We start from the raw sequence: 15,262 nt of genomic DNA on the forward strand, positions 1-15,262 counted from the left end.
CCGGCTACTAATTATAAATCTTACCAATTTTTATTACTCAGATAGTTTTGCTAGTATAGTAGTCCCATTCTATAAAGGAGAACTTGGAAACGTAAACACCACTACGTACATCGTCTTTACTGGTTCTGGAAATTCCATGTCAATGAACTCTTACAGGATGTGACATAACTAGTTCTTTCACTTACTGGAGTGTTTTGTTTTGTTTTGTTTTGTTTTTAGACAGGGTGTCACTATGTTGTCTTGACTAGTTAAGAATTCCCTGATTCTCTTTTTAGTATCTTGAGTAGCTGACTGGGACCCTAGATACATGCCACCATGCTTCGTTTACTATATGTGTTTTAAAGTCTAGTCTGTGCCATGTCTTCTTAATATTTCATATTTCATTCTTCATTATTATAGAATAGTGTTTTTTTTTTTGTGTGTTTTTTTGTTTTTTTGATTTTCGAGACAGGGTTTCTCTGTAGCTTTTTGGTTCCTGTCCTGGAACTAGCTCTTCTAGACCAGGCTGGCCTCGAACTCACAGAGATCCGCCTGCCTCCTGCCTCCCTAGTGCTGGGATTAAAGGCGTGCGCCAGCACCGCCCAGCTTATAGAATAGTATTTTATTGTACTGGCACTTATATCACATTTGGGTTTATCTTTTGATGTGCATCTAGGCTGTTTCCACTTTAGGTTGTAAAACTATGCTAAGATATTCTTATGTCTGTTTGTGTTGGCGTGTTTTTATTTCTGTGAAAATAAAAGGAAGAATAGGATTTTAATTTTTCTGGCTCTTAATGAGCTGCTACGGTTTAAAAATGAAAATAAAAGGAAGAATAGGAATATACCTCGGAGTAGAAGTACTGAGCCTTGCAGCATCTGGATAACATTTCTTTTTATCCTGGGTCTGGATGCCTAGGCAAACACTATATCATTAAACTACACCCCAAATCTACTTAACCATTTAGGAAACTATCAAAAAAAATGTAATTCTTTTTTTTTTCCTCCCACAAAGTGGCTCATGCCATTTTACATTGCCATCAGTAGTGCTTGACTATTTTGATCTCATATTGTTCCAATTCTTGTTGATGCTTGTCCTTTAAATTACTGTTTAGTGAAGTGCTCTGGACATCTTTTTCATATTTACTGGACTTGTGTGTGTCTGTTTTGAAGATACATCTATATGGGGCCTTTACTCTGCCCACCAAACTGTCTTGTGCCTGGTGTTTCTGTGTTTTAATATTTCACTGTGTACTAGACCATTTCATCTACCTCCTAGGGGCTGTGTTGTTCTCTTCAGTATGTGAAAAGCTTGAAGAGGATTTTTAAAATTAGAAAACAAGAGTATGGATTGGAATCTAGTCAGGCGGTAATACAGCACATGTTCTTAACTGTAAGTCCCTTGTACCTCCTGCTTTTGCTTGTGGAGAGGAAGGATATTTGAATCCTATAGTTTTATATAAATTAGGTTGCCTGGAAGTTTGAATACTGTATTTTGTATAAAAAAATTAAAAAAATTAAAAACACTTCTGTTAACTGCGCTAAAAACGTAATAGAATAATGTGATAGCTGTAGTTTATTTTTCAGTCAGTTCTGTGAACTAAATGTGGCTTTGGAAGTTGAGAGTCAAATCTTTCTGTCTCTTGCATCATTACCTATAGGTGATGCTGCAATGGACTTGATGCTGGAGGTAGGTGACTGGGAAGGACAGAATGCAGCTTTTGTCTGGTAGTAAGTTCAGAGCACAATTGTCGGTGGTGGGCCAGAGGAATGGGAAACACAGTTGTGCTGGAAGAACATCATAGATACCCTGGAATTCCATTGGACCCTGAGGAAGTAGTTATAGAAACAGTGGAGCTAAATTCGTGCTGCAAAACAAGCCTGACATTAGTTTTCTTATGGGTTCTTTCATAGAGTGTTTCGTTATATTCATGTCTGTCTGTTTTGAGACAGGTGTTCCTGTGTGACTCCTTCCTTAGTCTCGCAGTGTTGGGATGTCAGGACGTGTCACACACTGCCAGTGCTGCCGCCCCATTCCTAGTCTTCTTGATACAACTTTGTTTGTTTGTTTGTTTGTTTCTTGAGATGGGGCTCACTGTGTAATCCTGACTGGTCTAGAACCTGCAAAGAGCTTCCTCTCTGCATCCCACGTTCTAGGATTCAGGTTATGTGTCATGGTGCCACTATCAGATCTGAGTCAAAAAGTAATTTATAAATGTCTGGTTCTGAATATGAAGTACTTTGATAACACCTTAGCCTATTTGTTTATTCACCTTTTCCATTTTATTTATAAAAGAGGCAATATATGATAAAAATAAAAGAATTCTTTAGTTTTGCTGCTGCTGCTGTTGTTGTTTTGTTTGTTTTTTTAACAGTATCTCACTACATAGCCCTGGCTGGCCTGGAATTCTATGTAGGCCAAGCTGACCTCCAGCTCATAGAGATCTATTTACCATAGCATCCTGACTGCTGAGAATAAAGATGTATATTACCATACATGGCTAAAAGAGTTGTTTTTCAGTAAGCAAAAGATAAAAGAGTTAAAAGGAAATGTTCCATAGCTTAAGTGTTTGTTTGTTTTTTCACTTGCGAGCAGAAGAAATTGGATAGCAGGTAAAGCATGGGGACTGAAGTTCTTTTTCTCAGAACCTGCATTAAAAGCCTGTAGGTGGATTTGGTAGCTGTCTTGTGATCCCAGTGCAGAAGGTGCACGTAAGGAATCCTGGAGGAAGCTGGAGCACTGCATTGAGCAAGAGGCTTAACCTGAATATATAAGTGGGGAGGGACTGGGGAAAGATGCCTGACCTCAGACCTCTCAGTGCTCTCTGAGACAGACAAGGAAACCTGCACACATGGAAATACAAATTAAACTTTCCTCTGTGTGCGCACACACTGTTGAAATATAGAGGATTATTCAAATGATTAAATGAAATTAAGTGAATACCAGTGTGCCCAGCACATACCTTTAATCCTTGCACTTTGGCAGAGGCAGGTGGATCTCTGAGTTTGAGGCTAACCAGATCTACATAAGGAATTTCAAGCCATCCAGAACTATCTAATAAGACCCTGTCTCACCAGGCGGTGGTGGTGCATGCCTTTATTCCCAGCACTTGGGAGGCAGAGGCAGGCAGATCTCTGAATTCGAGGCCAACCTGGTCTGCAGAGTGAGTTCCAGGACAGCCAGGGCTGTTACATAGAGAAATCCAGTCTCAAAAAACAAAGGGAAAAAAAAAGAAGCTGTGTGTGTGTGTGTGTGTGTGTGTGTGTGTGTGTGTGTGTGTTGGGGCAGGGGATAGTAGTTGGCCAAAAGCTATAGGTGGCACTGTTGTCCCTTTATTCTTCATTAATGCCAGAGTTTGTGGTTTTTTTCGTTGTTGCCTCTTCATCCTGTAGGAGCTTTTTGACTCCAGATGGTAATTGGCAGTCGATTGTAGGCAGAGAATGCTCGTTCATTTCCTAACTGCTCAGACCTGAATAATCAATCACACAGAAATTGTATTAATTACAACATTGTATTTCTAGCTAGCTCTTCATCTTGAATTAACCAGTTTCTATTAATCTGTGTATTACCATGAGGCTGTGGCTTACAGGAAAGTTTCTGGGTCCTTCTCTGGTATAGGAGGGACATTGTCTATGTGTTTGCTTTCATTGGTTAATAAAGAAACTGCCTTGGCTTTTTGGTAGAGCAGAATTTAGATAGGTAGAGTAGACCAAACAGAATTCTTGGAGAATAAAGCAGAGTCAGGCAGATGCCATAAATCTCCTGCCCGAGATGGACGTAGGTTAGGATCTTTCCCAGTAAGCCACAGCCTCACGGTGCTATACAGATTTAATGGAAATGGGTTAATCAAGATGTGAGAGTTAGCCAATAAGAGGCTAGAAATAATGGTCCAGACAGTTTTTAAATGAGTACAGTTTCTGTGATTATTTCGGGGTATAAGCAGCCAGGAGTCGGGTGGCGGGAAGCAGCCCTCAACCCTTCTCCTTCGGCAGCTACATGGCGTCTCCTTGACTCTGCCTACTTTCTCTATATAATCTATGTTCAGATTTCCTACCTGACTTTGCTCTGCTAAGCCATTGACAAAACAGCTTTATTCATTAACAATGGTCATAAAACATATTCACAGCATGCAGAGTGTTATCCCACATCAGTAGATAGTCTTAGAAGCATAACAGATGTAAATCCTGATTTTTTTTTTTTTTTGAAATTGCTCTTTACTATTCTGTAAGAACCAGGTAGATAGCAGTGTTCTTGTGACGGATTGTTAGATAAGCAATATTGACCTTCTCCTCCTCTCCATGTGAACGGATAAGCACTGAGACGCTGTAGCAGCTGTTCATTACAGTAAGAAGTTTTACATTTCTTCAGGGAAGACACATTTGAAAATACAATTCAAAATTACTTCACAAGTGCTAGCCATAGTTCAGAAAGCAGGTGTTATGAACCTCTGATGTTTTAATCTCTGTTGTAAGGTGATGTATATATGTACATGCATATATGTGTTGTTGTACTCAAGTGAGTAGATGAGCCATTATAAGTTGTTAATTGGCTAGTCCTTGCTTTACTTCCATGGGAATTCAGTATGAACCTGTTTTATTTTATAGGCTGGTGCATTGGATTTGCTGAAAGAGCTTAAGAATATTCCCATGACTCTGGAATTATTACAGGTATGTGTTTCTGTGTATCACAGTGTTTAAATTGATAATTGCCTTATGGGTCATCTTCATTACCAATAACATGTTTTTAATCTATCCTTTTATAGAATAGACCATTCTTTTTTTAAGATGTCAACATTAGTCAATTGCCATTGATTATGTATGTATATAATAAAATATAAATTATGTATGTGTTCCTCAAAGAACTTTCCAAGGTTATGGGGTCATGAGCTCTTATAATGTAAGGGGTGCCCCTGTTTTCCTGGCCCTGGTTTGGTCTTTCAGCAGCTCACTGTAGCTTAGTGTAGAGATAACAGCAAATCATCACTCTTCTCCCTTTTTCAGCGTCAGCCATGCATGCAGACAATTGAATGTCAGTAGAGTGAGTACTCAAGCCCCAGTGTGCAATCTAAAGTAGAAAAATAAGTCAGGGGCTGGAGAGATGGCTCAGAGGTTAAGAGCACTGACTGCTCTTCCAAAGGTCCCAAGTTCAATTCCCAGCAACCACATGGTGGCTCACAACCATCTGTAATGAGATCTGGTTCCCTATTCTGGCCTGCAAGTATACATGCAAGCAGAACACTGTATATATAATAAATAAATAAATCTTAAAAAAAAGAAAGAAAAATAAGTCAAAATTGTACAAAAGAAAGTAAGTATGGCCAATAACATGGAATGTAGCCTTTTCTATTTTTCATGAGCATTCTTTGTTGGTGTTTCTGTTTCATTAAGTCAGAATTCAAGAATTAAAAAGGTGTGTAAATCTTGCTGGAGAAAATTATGTTCAGGAATGTCTAGTTGAAACTGAACTATTTCTTATTATAAAGAGTCGTTTCAGTAGCATTTATGACTGTAAAAGAAATCACAGATATTTTCATTACTGTTAACTTAATACTTTTGCAAATGTATTAAAATTCCTTTATTTATCCTGATGGCTGCTTATGTTCCTCACTTTGTCTTAATGTTTTAGTAAGAAAGCAAAAATAAATATAAAATATAGTTGCTTTTTCTTTGCTATCTTATGGGTTTTATTTAATGTGCTTTAAAGCACTTCTGAGGAATATGTAAGTTTCACCAGATGACCAAAAGGATCTGTAGTGGAAACAAAACCAAATAAAAAGGACTTTACATGCAGACTCAGGAACAGAAGCTAATCATGAAGTTGAGTTTCTGGGTTCTATGATTAGCAGTCTTTTGGGGGGGGGGTGTAATCCTTCTACTTGGGTGTAATCCTTCCTAGCAAAGAGTAGTAGTAGGCTTATGTGGGGAAAATACATTGGAAATAATCTTAATAATCTCAGCATGTAATTAAGAGATGTATAGAGTTATAAAAGTATGGAGGCTGGGTAGGGTTTGCATTTCTAATCCACCTCTAATTTTTTTAGTATAATTATATAATATATACTTAAATTTTTATTATGTCTAATAATTATGCTGGGTTTGTGAATGTCAGTAAATTAGATCTGTCTCCCTCAGAGCTCAAAAAACTAGAAGAAATTGTATTTAAAAGCAGCAGTGTTGGTACCCATTTAAAGTCTGGATAGGGGCAGAGAAGAAAGAAGTTCACTGTTTTGTGAAGTTTTATTATTTTATGTGTATGGCTATTTTGCCTACATGTATGTCTGTGCACTATGTGCCAGAAGAAGGAGAGCTTCTTATCCCTTGTAACTGCAGTTAACAAATGGTTGGGGAACCTCCATCTGGGTGTTAGGAATTGAACCTGATTCCTCATCAAAAGCAGGAAATGATCTCAACCAACAAACTATCTCTGCGGCCCCAGAAGTTGATTCCTTAGCTTGACCTCTTAATCTGGAAGCTCAAGAAAGGCTTCACACAGGTGGTCTCCAAAGACATTCAGGTTCTCCCTCAGCAGAAATAGCATGAGGAAGCAATGTGGCGTAATTATTGGTTAGTTCGGGGCAAGGAAGAGCTAGAGGCAAGATGACATCTAAATGGAATTGCCAAATAGTAGTAAAGACAGTGCCCCAGATTAACACCTTACAGTCAGGTCAAACCTCCAGTGCCAGGAATGCATTACATCTTGTTAAGTCATTGACCAAAGGGCTCCTGTGGATCCTCAAACATCACAGGCCATTGCCAATGCTTTTGGTTTGCTCTCAAGAACCTGATGCTGAGAACCCTTGAAGGCACTTACTTAATGAGCTTGGAGAAGTTGAGCTATGCCTGACTAGAAGCTTCAGTCCTATTGACTAGTGTTGATGGTGCTAGAAAGTACATTGTATGATACTGAAGGAGAAAGGCAGTATCACCCAGCCACAAATCCTGTGACCTGTCTGTAAATATACTGTAAAAAATAGTGCACAAATGTTATGGGAGTAAGTAACCAAACACTTTTTTTTTTAATGGATTTGAGGCCCACTCCATGAAATGAAACCCATATCTGAAATGAATAAAGTGGCCAAGGACCTGAGACTAGATAGGTTGTGTACCTAGCAGAAAAGCTAATACTATTACTTTACTAAAGGGACTCTTTACTAAAATAACTCAGTGACACATCAGTTCCTCACTTCACTCAACCCAATCAGAGATGGTGATTAACACAGAGACCCACAAATGGACTGTGTAGAGAGTGAGAGATTGTGGAGTGCTTAGTCCTAATCGGATATCTTCATTAAACCCTTCTCAAGGCTTGGTAGAGGAAGTGAAAAGATTGTTAAGAACCACAGATGACGGATGACTGACTGCAGACACAGCAGGACAGATGCACATTCTAACTTAGCGCACAGAGACTGACAGCATGTGCAGGTTCAAGCCAGCCCTGAGAAGGGAAGGGAAGTAGACACAGTTTTCTACCTTAGCCGAGAATTTATCTGCAGCTGGTACCTAGAGGAAAGGGGAAATCATTTTCCCCCCAGTGGAGTCTGACTTGGGTATATCAACCACATTCCAGAGCAGGCCTCATTCATATCCAGTAGTTGGCCAATAGAAAATGAACTCTGATATTTTTGTGGAATTTTTTATTTCATTTTGTCTGTCACTTTTGGTCTTTTAGTCTTTTGCCTGTTTGCCTTGATTTTTACTTCTGTGGGTTTTGGGCAATTTTTTTTGTTTTTGATTTGTTTTCTGAGAGAGAGAAAACAAAGTTAGTTGGGTAGGAAAGTGGAGAGCATCTAGGAAGAGTTACAGAAGGGAGAAACATGAGCAAAATATTGTGTAAAAAATCTTCATTACTCAACTAGGAATATAGCATTCCTTTACCATATACAGGGCTTATGTTCTGTCTCCAGAACTTGAAGCAGACAGCTTGTGTGTCATGGTGATAGGGATTTCTGATTTGGAGCCATTTGGTCTAGATGTGCAGTCAGTTCCTGAGTGCTCCCTGTCCTGCCCTCTGTCTTCCTCCCTGCCTTTTCTCCTATGCTTGATGTTAAACAGAAACCTTGGTGGATGATGGGCAGTGTCTCTGCTTCAGTGTCACGGACCACTTTTTAGACAACCTGTTTATAATAGTTTCCCATTGGTCTCCATCCTCTGCTTTCTTCCAGTTTCCCAAGTGTGTACTAATATTGGAAAAGAAACATGCAGTGGTTCTTTTTCACTCCACTTCATCAGCCTGATTTCTTGTCATGGAGCTAATAGTCTCTTCTTTATGTAAGCACATTTATTGTCAAAAACTGGATTATTAGAACAGGTGCGAAGAATGGTGGTTTTAATAATCAAAGCATCCTGTGATCATTAAACAGCCATCACCCAACAGCTCAGTTTATTCTCCTTATATCTTGGTCTTCTGCAGGAGCTTCTAGGATACATTTTTCAGCACTGTTGGGTGTTATTCTGTTTGTCATAACAATTCAATAATTCAAGTTATTTCTTCCATATATCCAAAATTAGGATTCTTTTTTAAAGATTTATTTATTTATTTATATTTATTTATGTATTATGTATACAATATTCTATCTGTCCACGTAAATTCTACACCTCACCCTCATTTCTCCCTGAGAGACTGATTTCATTTCAGTGCTCCATTGGCCTTGATAGCACAGTACCAGGTTGTTGATCTCAGTGATGAAGCATTGGTGAGTCCAGTGTGTGATCTGAAGATGTGTGTACTTTCATCAGAATGCAAATTATTGAAATTTTTAAATCTGAAATAGAAAAAAAAAGTCTGAAAAAGAAGCAAGTGTGATTAATATACTGAATTGTTTGGGACAACATTGATGGACACTTTGTTGTTGTTGCCTTGCAGTCTACTAGAATTGGAATGTCTGTCAACGCTATTCGCAAGCAGAGTACAGATGAAGAAGTCACATCTTTAGCCAAATCACTCATCAAATCCTGGAAAAAATTATTAGGTAAAATTGATCTTTGCTGGCATATATTTATATTATGATGTCCTGACTTGTTCAAATGGCTGCTGCATTTTTTTGTCTATGAATCTAGACTTGGTGAAATCATTGCTTTCTAATAGGGATGAGGGCCCTGTTTTAATTTGTTTGAAAGTTGTAGGCTGATAAACTCAGTGGTCTCTGACAGTAACTGTAGATAAGCTCCTTCAAAACTTTTCTTCAAAGAACAGGTCGTGATGCTTTCTGAAGTGTTTTTAAAATGACTGCCCATAATTCATTTGTTTAGATCAGCTTTTGTTATTTTCTTTTCCTTTTTTTTTTTTCAAGACTGCAGGGTTTCTCTGTAGTCCTGACTATTCTGGAACTTGCTCTGTAGACCAGGCTGTCCTTGAACTCAGATCCACCTAACTCTGCTTCCCAAGTGCTGGGATTAAAGGCATGTGCCACCATGGCATGATTTTCCATGTCTAGCGATCTCTCTTAAAAATCATGTGAGAATACTTAATGTGTCATTTTATTTTATAATACTTAAGTATAATCGCCTCAGAACACTTCCTTTCTCTCCTAGTTTCCTTCAGTTATTTGAGAGACTCCCACTATGTGTGTAAGCTGTCCCCAGAGGACTTAGAATGTAGTCATGTGCATATTTTCTTATGCAATTATAATAAAGGAAAGCAGGCATTGGTGTAATACTTTAATTTACAGTTCATGCTCTAATTTGTTGCTATCCCTATGTACCTTTTAGTTTTTTGTTAACTTGATACAAGCTAGGTTTATCTGAGAAGAGGGAACCTCAACAGAGAAATTGCCATCATAAGAATGACCTGTATGCTAGTGTGTGGAACATTTTCTTGATTAATAATAAATATGGGAAGGCCCAGCCCACTATAGTTAGTGACTCCACTGGACAGGTGTTCCTAGGTTATAAAAGAAATCAAACAACTGTGTACAATAAGCCAGTAAGTAGCATTCCTCACTGTGCTTCATTTCGTGACTCTTGGTTCCTACCCTGCTTGAGTCCCTGCCTTGGCTTCCCTTGGTGATAGATGAGGTAAAGCAGATGAACCCACGCTGCTTTTGGTTTGTGTTTTAGTATAGCAACAGATAAGCAAACTAGGACACATTATAATACCTCCTTCAATATATATACCTCCTTCAATAGCTAGTCCAGAATCGTATTTAGTTTTCTAATTTAATCAATTCTTTAAGCATTTGATTTTTCTCCTGTGATAGCATTTTGGAGAATATAATAACCTTCTCTTATTCTGTTTTGACATTTATTTGTTTGTTTGTTTGTTTGTTTGTTTAAGGCAAAGTGTCATATAATGCAGGCTAACCTTGAACTCAATGTAGCAAAGGATAACCTTAAACTTCTGATCCTTCTTTTTCTTCCTCTCAAGTACCAGGATTTCAGGCAGGTAGGCCAGAGGTGTAGGAGGCTACAGGAGCCGGTGAAACGCAGCTCTATTGACAGATCATTGAGTTAAAAGAGGTGCTGAGTGGACCGTACTGAGGCTGGAATGGTCTCTGTGAAGATGCTCTTTATTTACTTTCCCAGAAATACTTATCTGTGCTGTAGGTGGCACTTTAACGTTTTTAACTTCTTGAAAAATCACTTAGATACTATTGTTCTCTATGCATGAGCTCTCATTTTCGGGATGGCTGTGTTCATATTCATCCACACTCTTTCCTTTGCATATTCTCCTTTTAAACTTTCAGCTGCCATTGGCATGTGAATTCCTCTTTCTTTCCAAGTGAAAGTTTAGGAGTGTTGATTGTACAGGTATTGTAAAAAGTACCTCAATACAGATGCTAACATAATAGTTTGCTTATACTTTATATATAGTTGTGGGAAATTGAAGATTTTAATGGTAAGTTAAAAATCAGCCTCTTTGGCGGCTGATTTTTTTTAAATGTTTGTTTTTGGCTTATATAGGCTATTAATGTGCTATGCTTTGTTTTCATTTTTAACAAAAGTAGACTTTTTAGGAATTTGATAAATTTTGCAGATGGACCATCAACTGATAAAGATTCTGAAGAAAAGAAAAAAGAACCTGCAATTTCATCACAGAATAGCCCTGAAGCGAGAGAAGAAAGGTAACTCACTTTATATGAATTAATTTCAGCTGCAGTTACTGTTGTAGGGCTTCTAGCACTCAGGAGGCAGAGGCAGGTGAATCTCTTGAATTCAAAGCTACTCTGGTTTACAGAGTGAGTTCCAGGACAGCCAGGGCTACACAGGGAAACCCTGTCTCCAAAAAGAAGAAGACAAGAAAAGGAAAGAAAGGAAGCCAAGTGTGTGTGTGTGGGGGGACGGGGACCATGATCAAAAGTATTTATTTGGCATACATATCCCAGGACACAGCTCATTGAGGGAAGCCAACTCCATAAGAAACTGGAGCACAAGCCATGGAGGAATGAATGCTATTTAATGGCTTGCTGCCGTCTTGTGCAACCCAGGACCAATAGTGACACCACAGTGACTTGAACCCTTGCATATCAATTATTAGTCAGAAAATACCCCAGGGACTACTCTGTCAGCAATCTAGTAGAAACATTTTTCCAGTTGAGGTTCCTCTTACCAGACAGTTCTAGCTTGTGTCAAGTTAACAAATAAGCAGACAGGAAAACTAGCTAGTTTGTTTACCTGCGCCATCACTTTGTCCCTGGTTTTCTGATCCTGCCTCCTCTCCTCCTTCCTCTGTCTAGTCAGATGGAATTAGCACACATGTATAGCCATCTTTAAAACATTTAGCAAGATTTCTTAGAATTTTAGAAGAAAAATAGAAGTCTACAAAAAGAAAGCAAGATAATTTATATTATACTGTCATAGTTAGAATTTCTCTTGCTATGAAGAGACACCATGACCATGGCAACTCCTACAAAGGGTGGCTCACTTTCGGAGGTTCTGTCCATGATCAACATTAGTGGGGACAAGGTGATGTGCAGGAGACCTGATGCTGAGAAGCAGCTGAGAGGCCTACATCTCGCAGGCTACAGGAAGTCTACTGACAGGAGGAGTAGCGTGAGGAAACGGAACTCAAAGCCCATCCCCCATTGTGACACACTTCCTCCAACAAAGCCACACCTCCTGATAGTGCCACTCCCTATGAGCTTTTGGGGGCCAAAACTTAGGGCTGGAGAGATGGTTCAGAGGTTAAGAGCACCGCTGCTCTTCCAGAGGTCCAGAGTTCAATCCCCAGCGCCCACACGGCAGCTCACAACTGTCTGTAGCTTCAGTTCCAGGGTATCTGACCCTCACACCAATGAACATAAAATAATAATAATAAAATAAATTTTTAAAAAAAAGAAAGAAAATTTTTAGTATAGTTTTATTAGTATTTAACGTTTAGGTGGAATATTTATGTGCTAAAGCCTGGCATCTATCCAGAACAACACATAAGAGTAAACATGACTATCCAGACTTTCCTGGGGTATAATATAAAGGAAGTTGTAAGTCAGATCTGAGTGACTCGAGGTTGACTAAGGTTTTACATTTTGGTGCTCAAATTTGAGAAACTTTTAAGTGGTTCAGGCCTTGGCATCACATTTTAAGAGACAAGGTTGGTAATAGTGAAGCGAATCAGTCCGTACAGGCAAGTTGCAGTACTTTGGTTAAGTATTGGCCATAGGTAAGAAGCAAAAGCTTTACAGTATTTAAGAAATTTTATTTTGTTTTGTTTTTTAACATTGGTTGGGGCTGGAGATGTAGTTCCTTTAGTATAGTGCCTGCTGAGCGTATGCAAAGCCTGGATCCAATTCCCAGAAGCCGTAAAATGGGGCACAGTGGCACATATCTGAAATCCCCGTACTTGGGAGGTAGAAGCAGAAGGCTTGGCTTCATAGAGTTCAAAGTCAACCTAAGCAATGTGAGACCCTGTTGCAAAAATGAATAATTCTTTTTTCATTTACTACTTAGAGATGCCGTGCTACACATTGAAAATACATAAAGGATGAGATCCTAGTTCTTGCTTTTGGGAAACTTTGTCTTATAGGAGAGTGAAAAACAGTATACAAACCTCTTTGTAGACAGGATTTTCTAAGTACATGGTTCATAAGAAGAAACAAACTAGAGTTAGATGATTCTGATAACTTTTCCACAGTGAGCAGTTTTGGTGTTTAAAAGTGGTTTGTCCTGGAGCGAAGTGGAGGAGATGTATTCTTAACAACAAACACAGCAAGTTAGTTCTACAGTAGATAGGAGGGATGGACAGCTTAATAAGCCTTTGAAAATGACTTGTGATAGCATTTAATTGAGATTACACAGAATCATTTTGAAAAGAACTTGTTTGGGTGAATGTCCAGTAGGTGAAGTTAGTCAGATGTAATTGAAGTTTTGGAGTTGACTAGAAAATTTTTAGACTATTCAGATTAAGCCACTATTTTAGAAAGAAATCTTTTTACAGTCTTGATTAGAACTTTGTTGTCTGACTAGTATGTAGGTTTTGAAACAGTTTTTTCCTCTTCCTAGTTTGACTGCATTCTGCGCTCTTTTCTGGCCTCATCCCCTTATCCCTTTACAAAAGCCAAGATCCTTGATTATTCTGTACTGTGCTGAACTTCGATGTATACTTTTTCCTGCTAAAAAAAGGTATAGGGCTGGCTGTGATGGCTGCTCACTTTAATCCTAGTACTCAAGAGGTAGAGGCAGGAAGACCTCTCATTAAGGCCAGCCTGATCTACATAGATAGTTCCAGATTAACCAGGACTATGCAGTGAACCTCTGTCTTAAAAAGAAAAAAAAATCGATGCTGTTAATGTTTAAAGGAAAATAAAGTCAGAATATTTGTTTTTGTTTGTAATTCAGTCTTTTGGAATAGGCTTTCTCCGTGTAGCCCTGGTTGTCCCGGAACTCACTCTGTAGACCAGGCTGGCCTCAAACCTGGACATCCACATGCCTCTGCCTCCCAAGTGCTAGGGCTAAGGGCATGTGCCACCACTGCCCAGTTTTTTTTTTTTTTTTAAGGCATGAGATTTATCTATTGGAGTCAATTTTTTAAAAACGTTTAGTCTATATATAGGTGACATTTCTGTTACATAATGGTGACTGAAATGCTATCTCATTTAGACCCCAAGTATTTATTTTTACAGTGTAATGACAATGCTATTCAGGTTTTCCTAATTGTTTTTTGGTCTGTGTACCCATGTATGTGTATTTTAGTAGTTCCAGCAGCAACGTAAGCAGCAAAAGGGATGAGACAAACGCTCGAGACACTTACGTTTCATCTTTTCCTCGGGCACCAAGCACTTCTGATTCTGTGCGGTTAAAGTGTAGGGAGATGCTTGCTGCAGCTCTCCGGACAGGAGGTAAGTTTAGGGTTGTTTGCACCCCCTTACCATCTCCACCTTTGTGCTGGTGTTTCACATGTGTCTTCCTGCTGATGGCTCCCACTGCTTAGCTTAGAAGTTTGTTGCTGATAGCAGTTCTTAGAGGGCAGTAGGAAGGAGGACACTGGCACCACCACCAAGCACAGCCTTCTAGAGTGTTGATACTGTTCTTGGTCATGCTAATTTAAGCATTTCCTATGTAAATCTCAGATTTGCAAACTCATTACCTTGACCTTAGGTTGAGCAGTAACAAGATGAATTGTTAAAATTAGTATGGCATAGAGTATTTAACTTTTATATTAGTAATTCATTTTTATACTTACTATAGTTAGAAAAGCAATTTACAGTTTACATTTCCATGGGGAATACCAAGAAATACTAATCCTTAAACTTAACATGCCAACAATTTTCAGGTTTCATACTATCATGAAACACCATGTGGTGTCCCTAAAATGTTTAAGTTAAGAAAGTAAGTTTGGTAGGCAGAATGTTTGACATGTTAAATAAATTAACCCTTTTTCTTTTCAGTTATGCTGAACTGTGCGTAGCTAGGGTGATCAGTTTTGCTGCTTACTTGACCCTTTCTACTTGAATTTCCTTACTGCCTCTCTGTTTTTCCCTTTTTCTATCTTGCAGTTCTCTTTATTCTTTCCCTTCTTTCGAGCATCTGTGATAGTCTTCTGAGTATGTCTATGTATATGAGTGGCAGATGAAATAAGAAGTTTCTCTGTGTTAAAATCTATGTCATGGGAGACAAGGCATTTCTTCTTAATAACCGTTCTTTCTCTGTCCCTCTGTTGGAACACCCAGAATTTATGGTGTTGTGAAATGAGGAGTTGCCTAGTATATGAAAAGGAGACATTGGTGCAAGAGTGGCTATGGCACAGGTCTTAGATCAACTCCAGAGGAAAGGAGTAATGGGCTGAAAGATACCAGGTCCTAACAAACTCAGAGAGTCTGTGGATGAGGCAAATGGGACTGAAGAAATAGGAG

General features: G+C 38.8%; 1 protein-coding gene across 2 annotated transcripts in view; it reads left to right on the top strand.

Moving 5' to 3' along the window:
• Tcea1 (transcription elongation factor A1) overlaps positions 1-15,262 on the top strand; it is a 28,265-nt gene that overhangs the window by 2,438 nt on the left and 10,565 nt on the right. For both annotated transcript variants that reach the window (XM_050165278.1, XM_050165286.1), the window contains exons 2-5: positions 4,584-4,646; positions 8,842-8,947; positions 10,951-11,038; positions 14,103-14,248. In XM_050165278.1, the coding sequence (XP_050021235.1) occupies positions 4,584-4,646; positions 8,842-8,947; positions 10,951-11,038; positions 14,103-14,248 (403 nt within the window). The remainder of the gene's footprint in view (positions 1-4,583; positions 4,647-8,841; positions 8,948-10,950; positions 11,039-14,102; positions 14,249-15,262) is intronic.

This window comes from Alexandromys fortis, unplaced genomic scaffold, assembly GCF_014885135.2.
Source record: "Alexandromys fortis isolate MF-2015 unplaced genomic scaffold, M_Fortis_MF-2015_v1.1 scaffold_18, whole genome shotgun sequence".
Taxonomy (NCBI): Eukaryota; Metazoa; Chordata; class Mammalia; order Rodentia; family Cricetidae; genus Alexandromys; species Alexandromys fortis.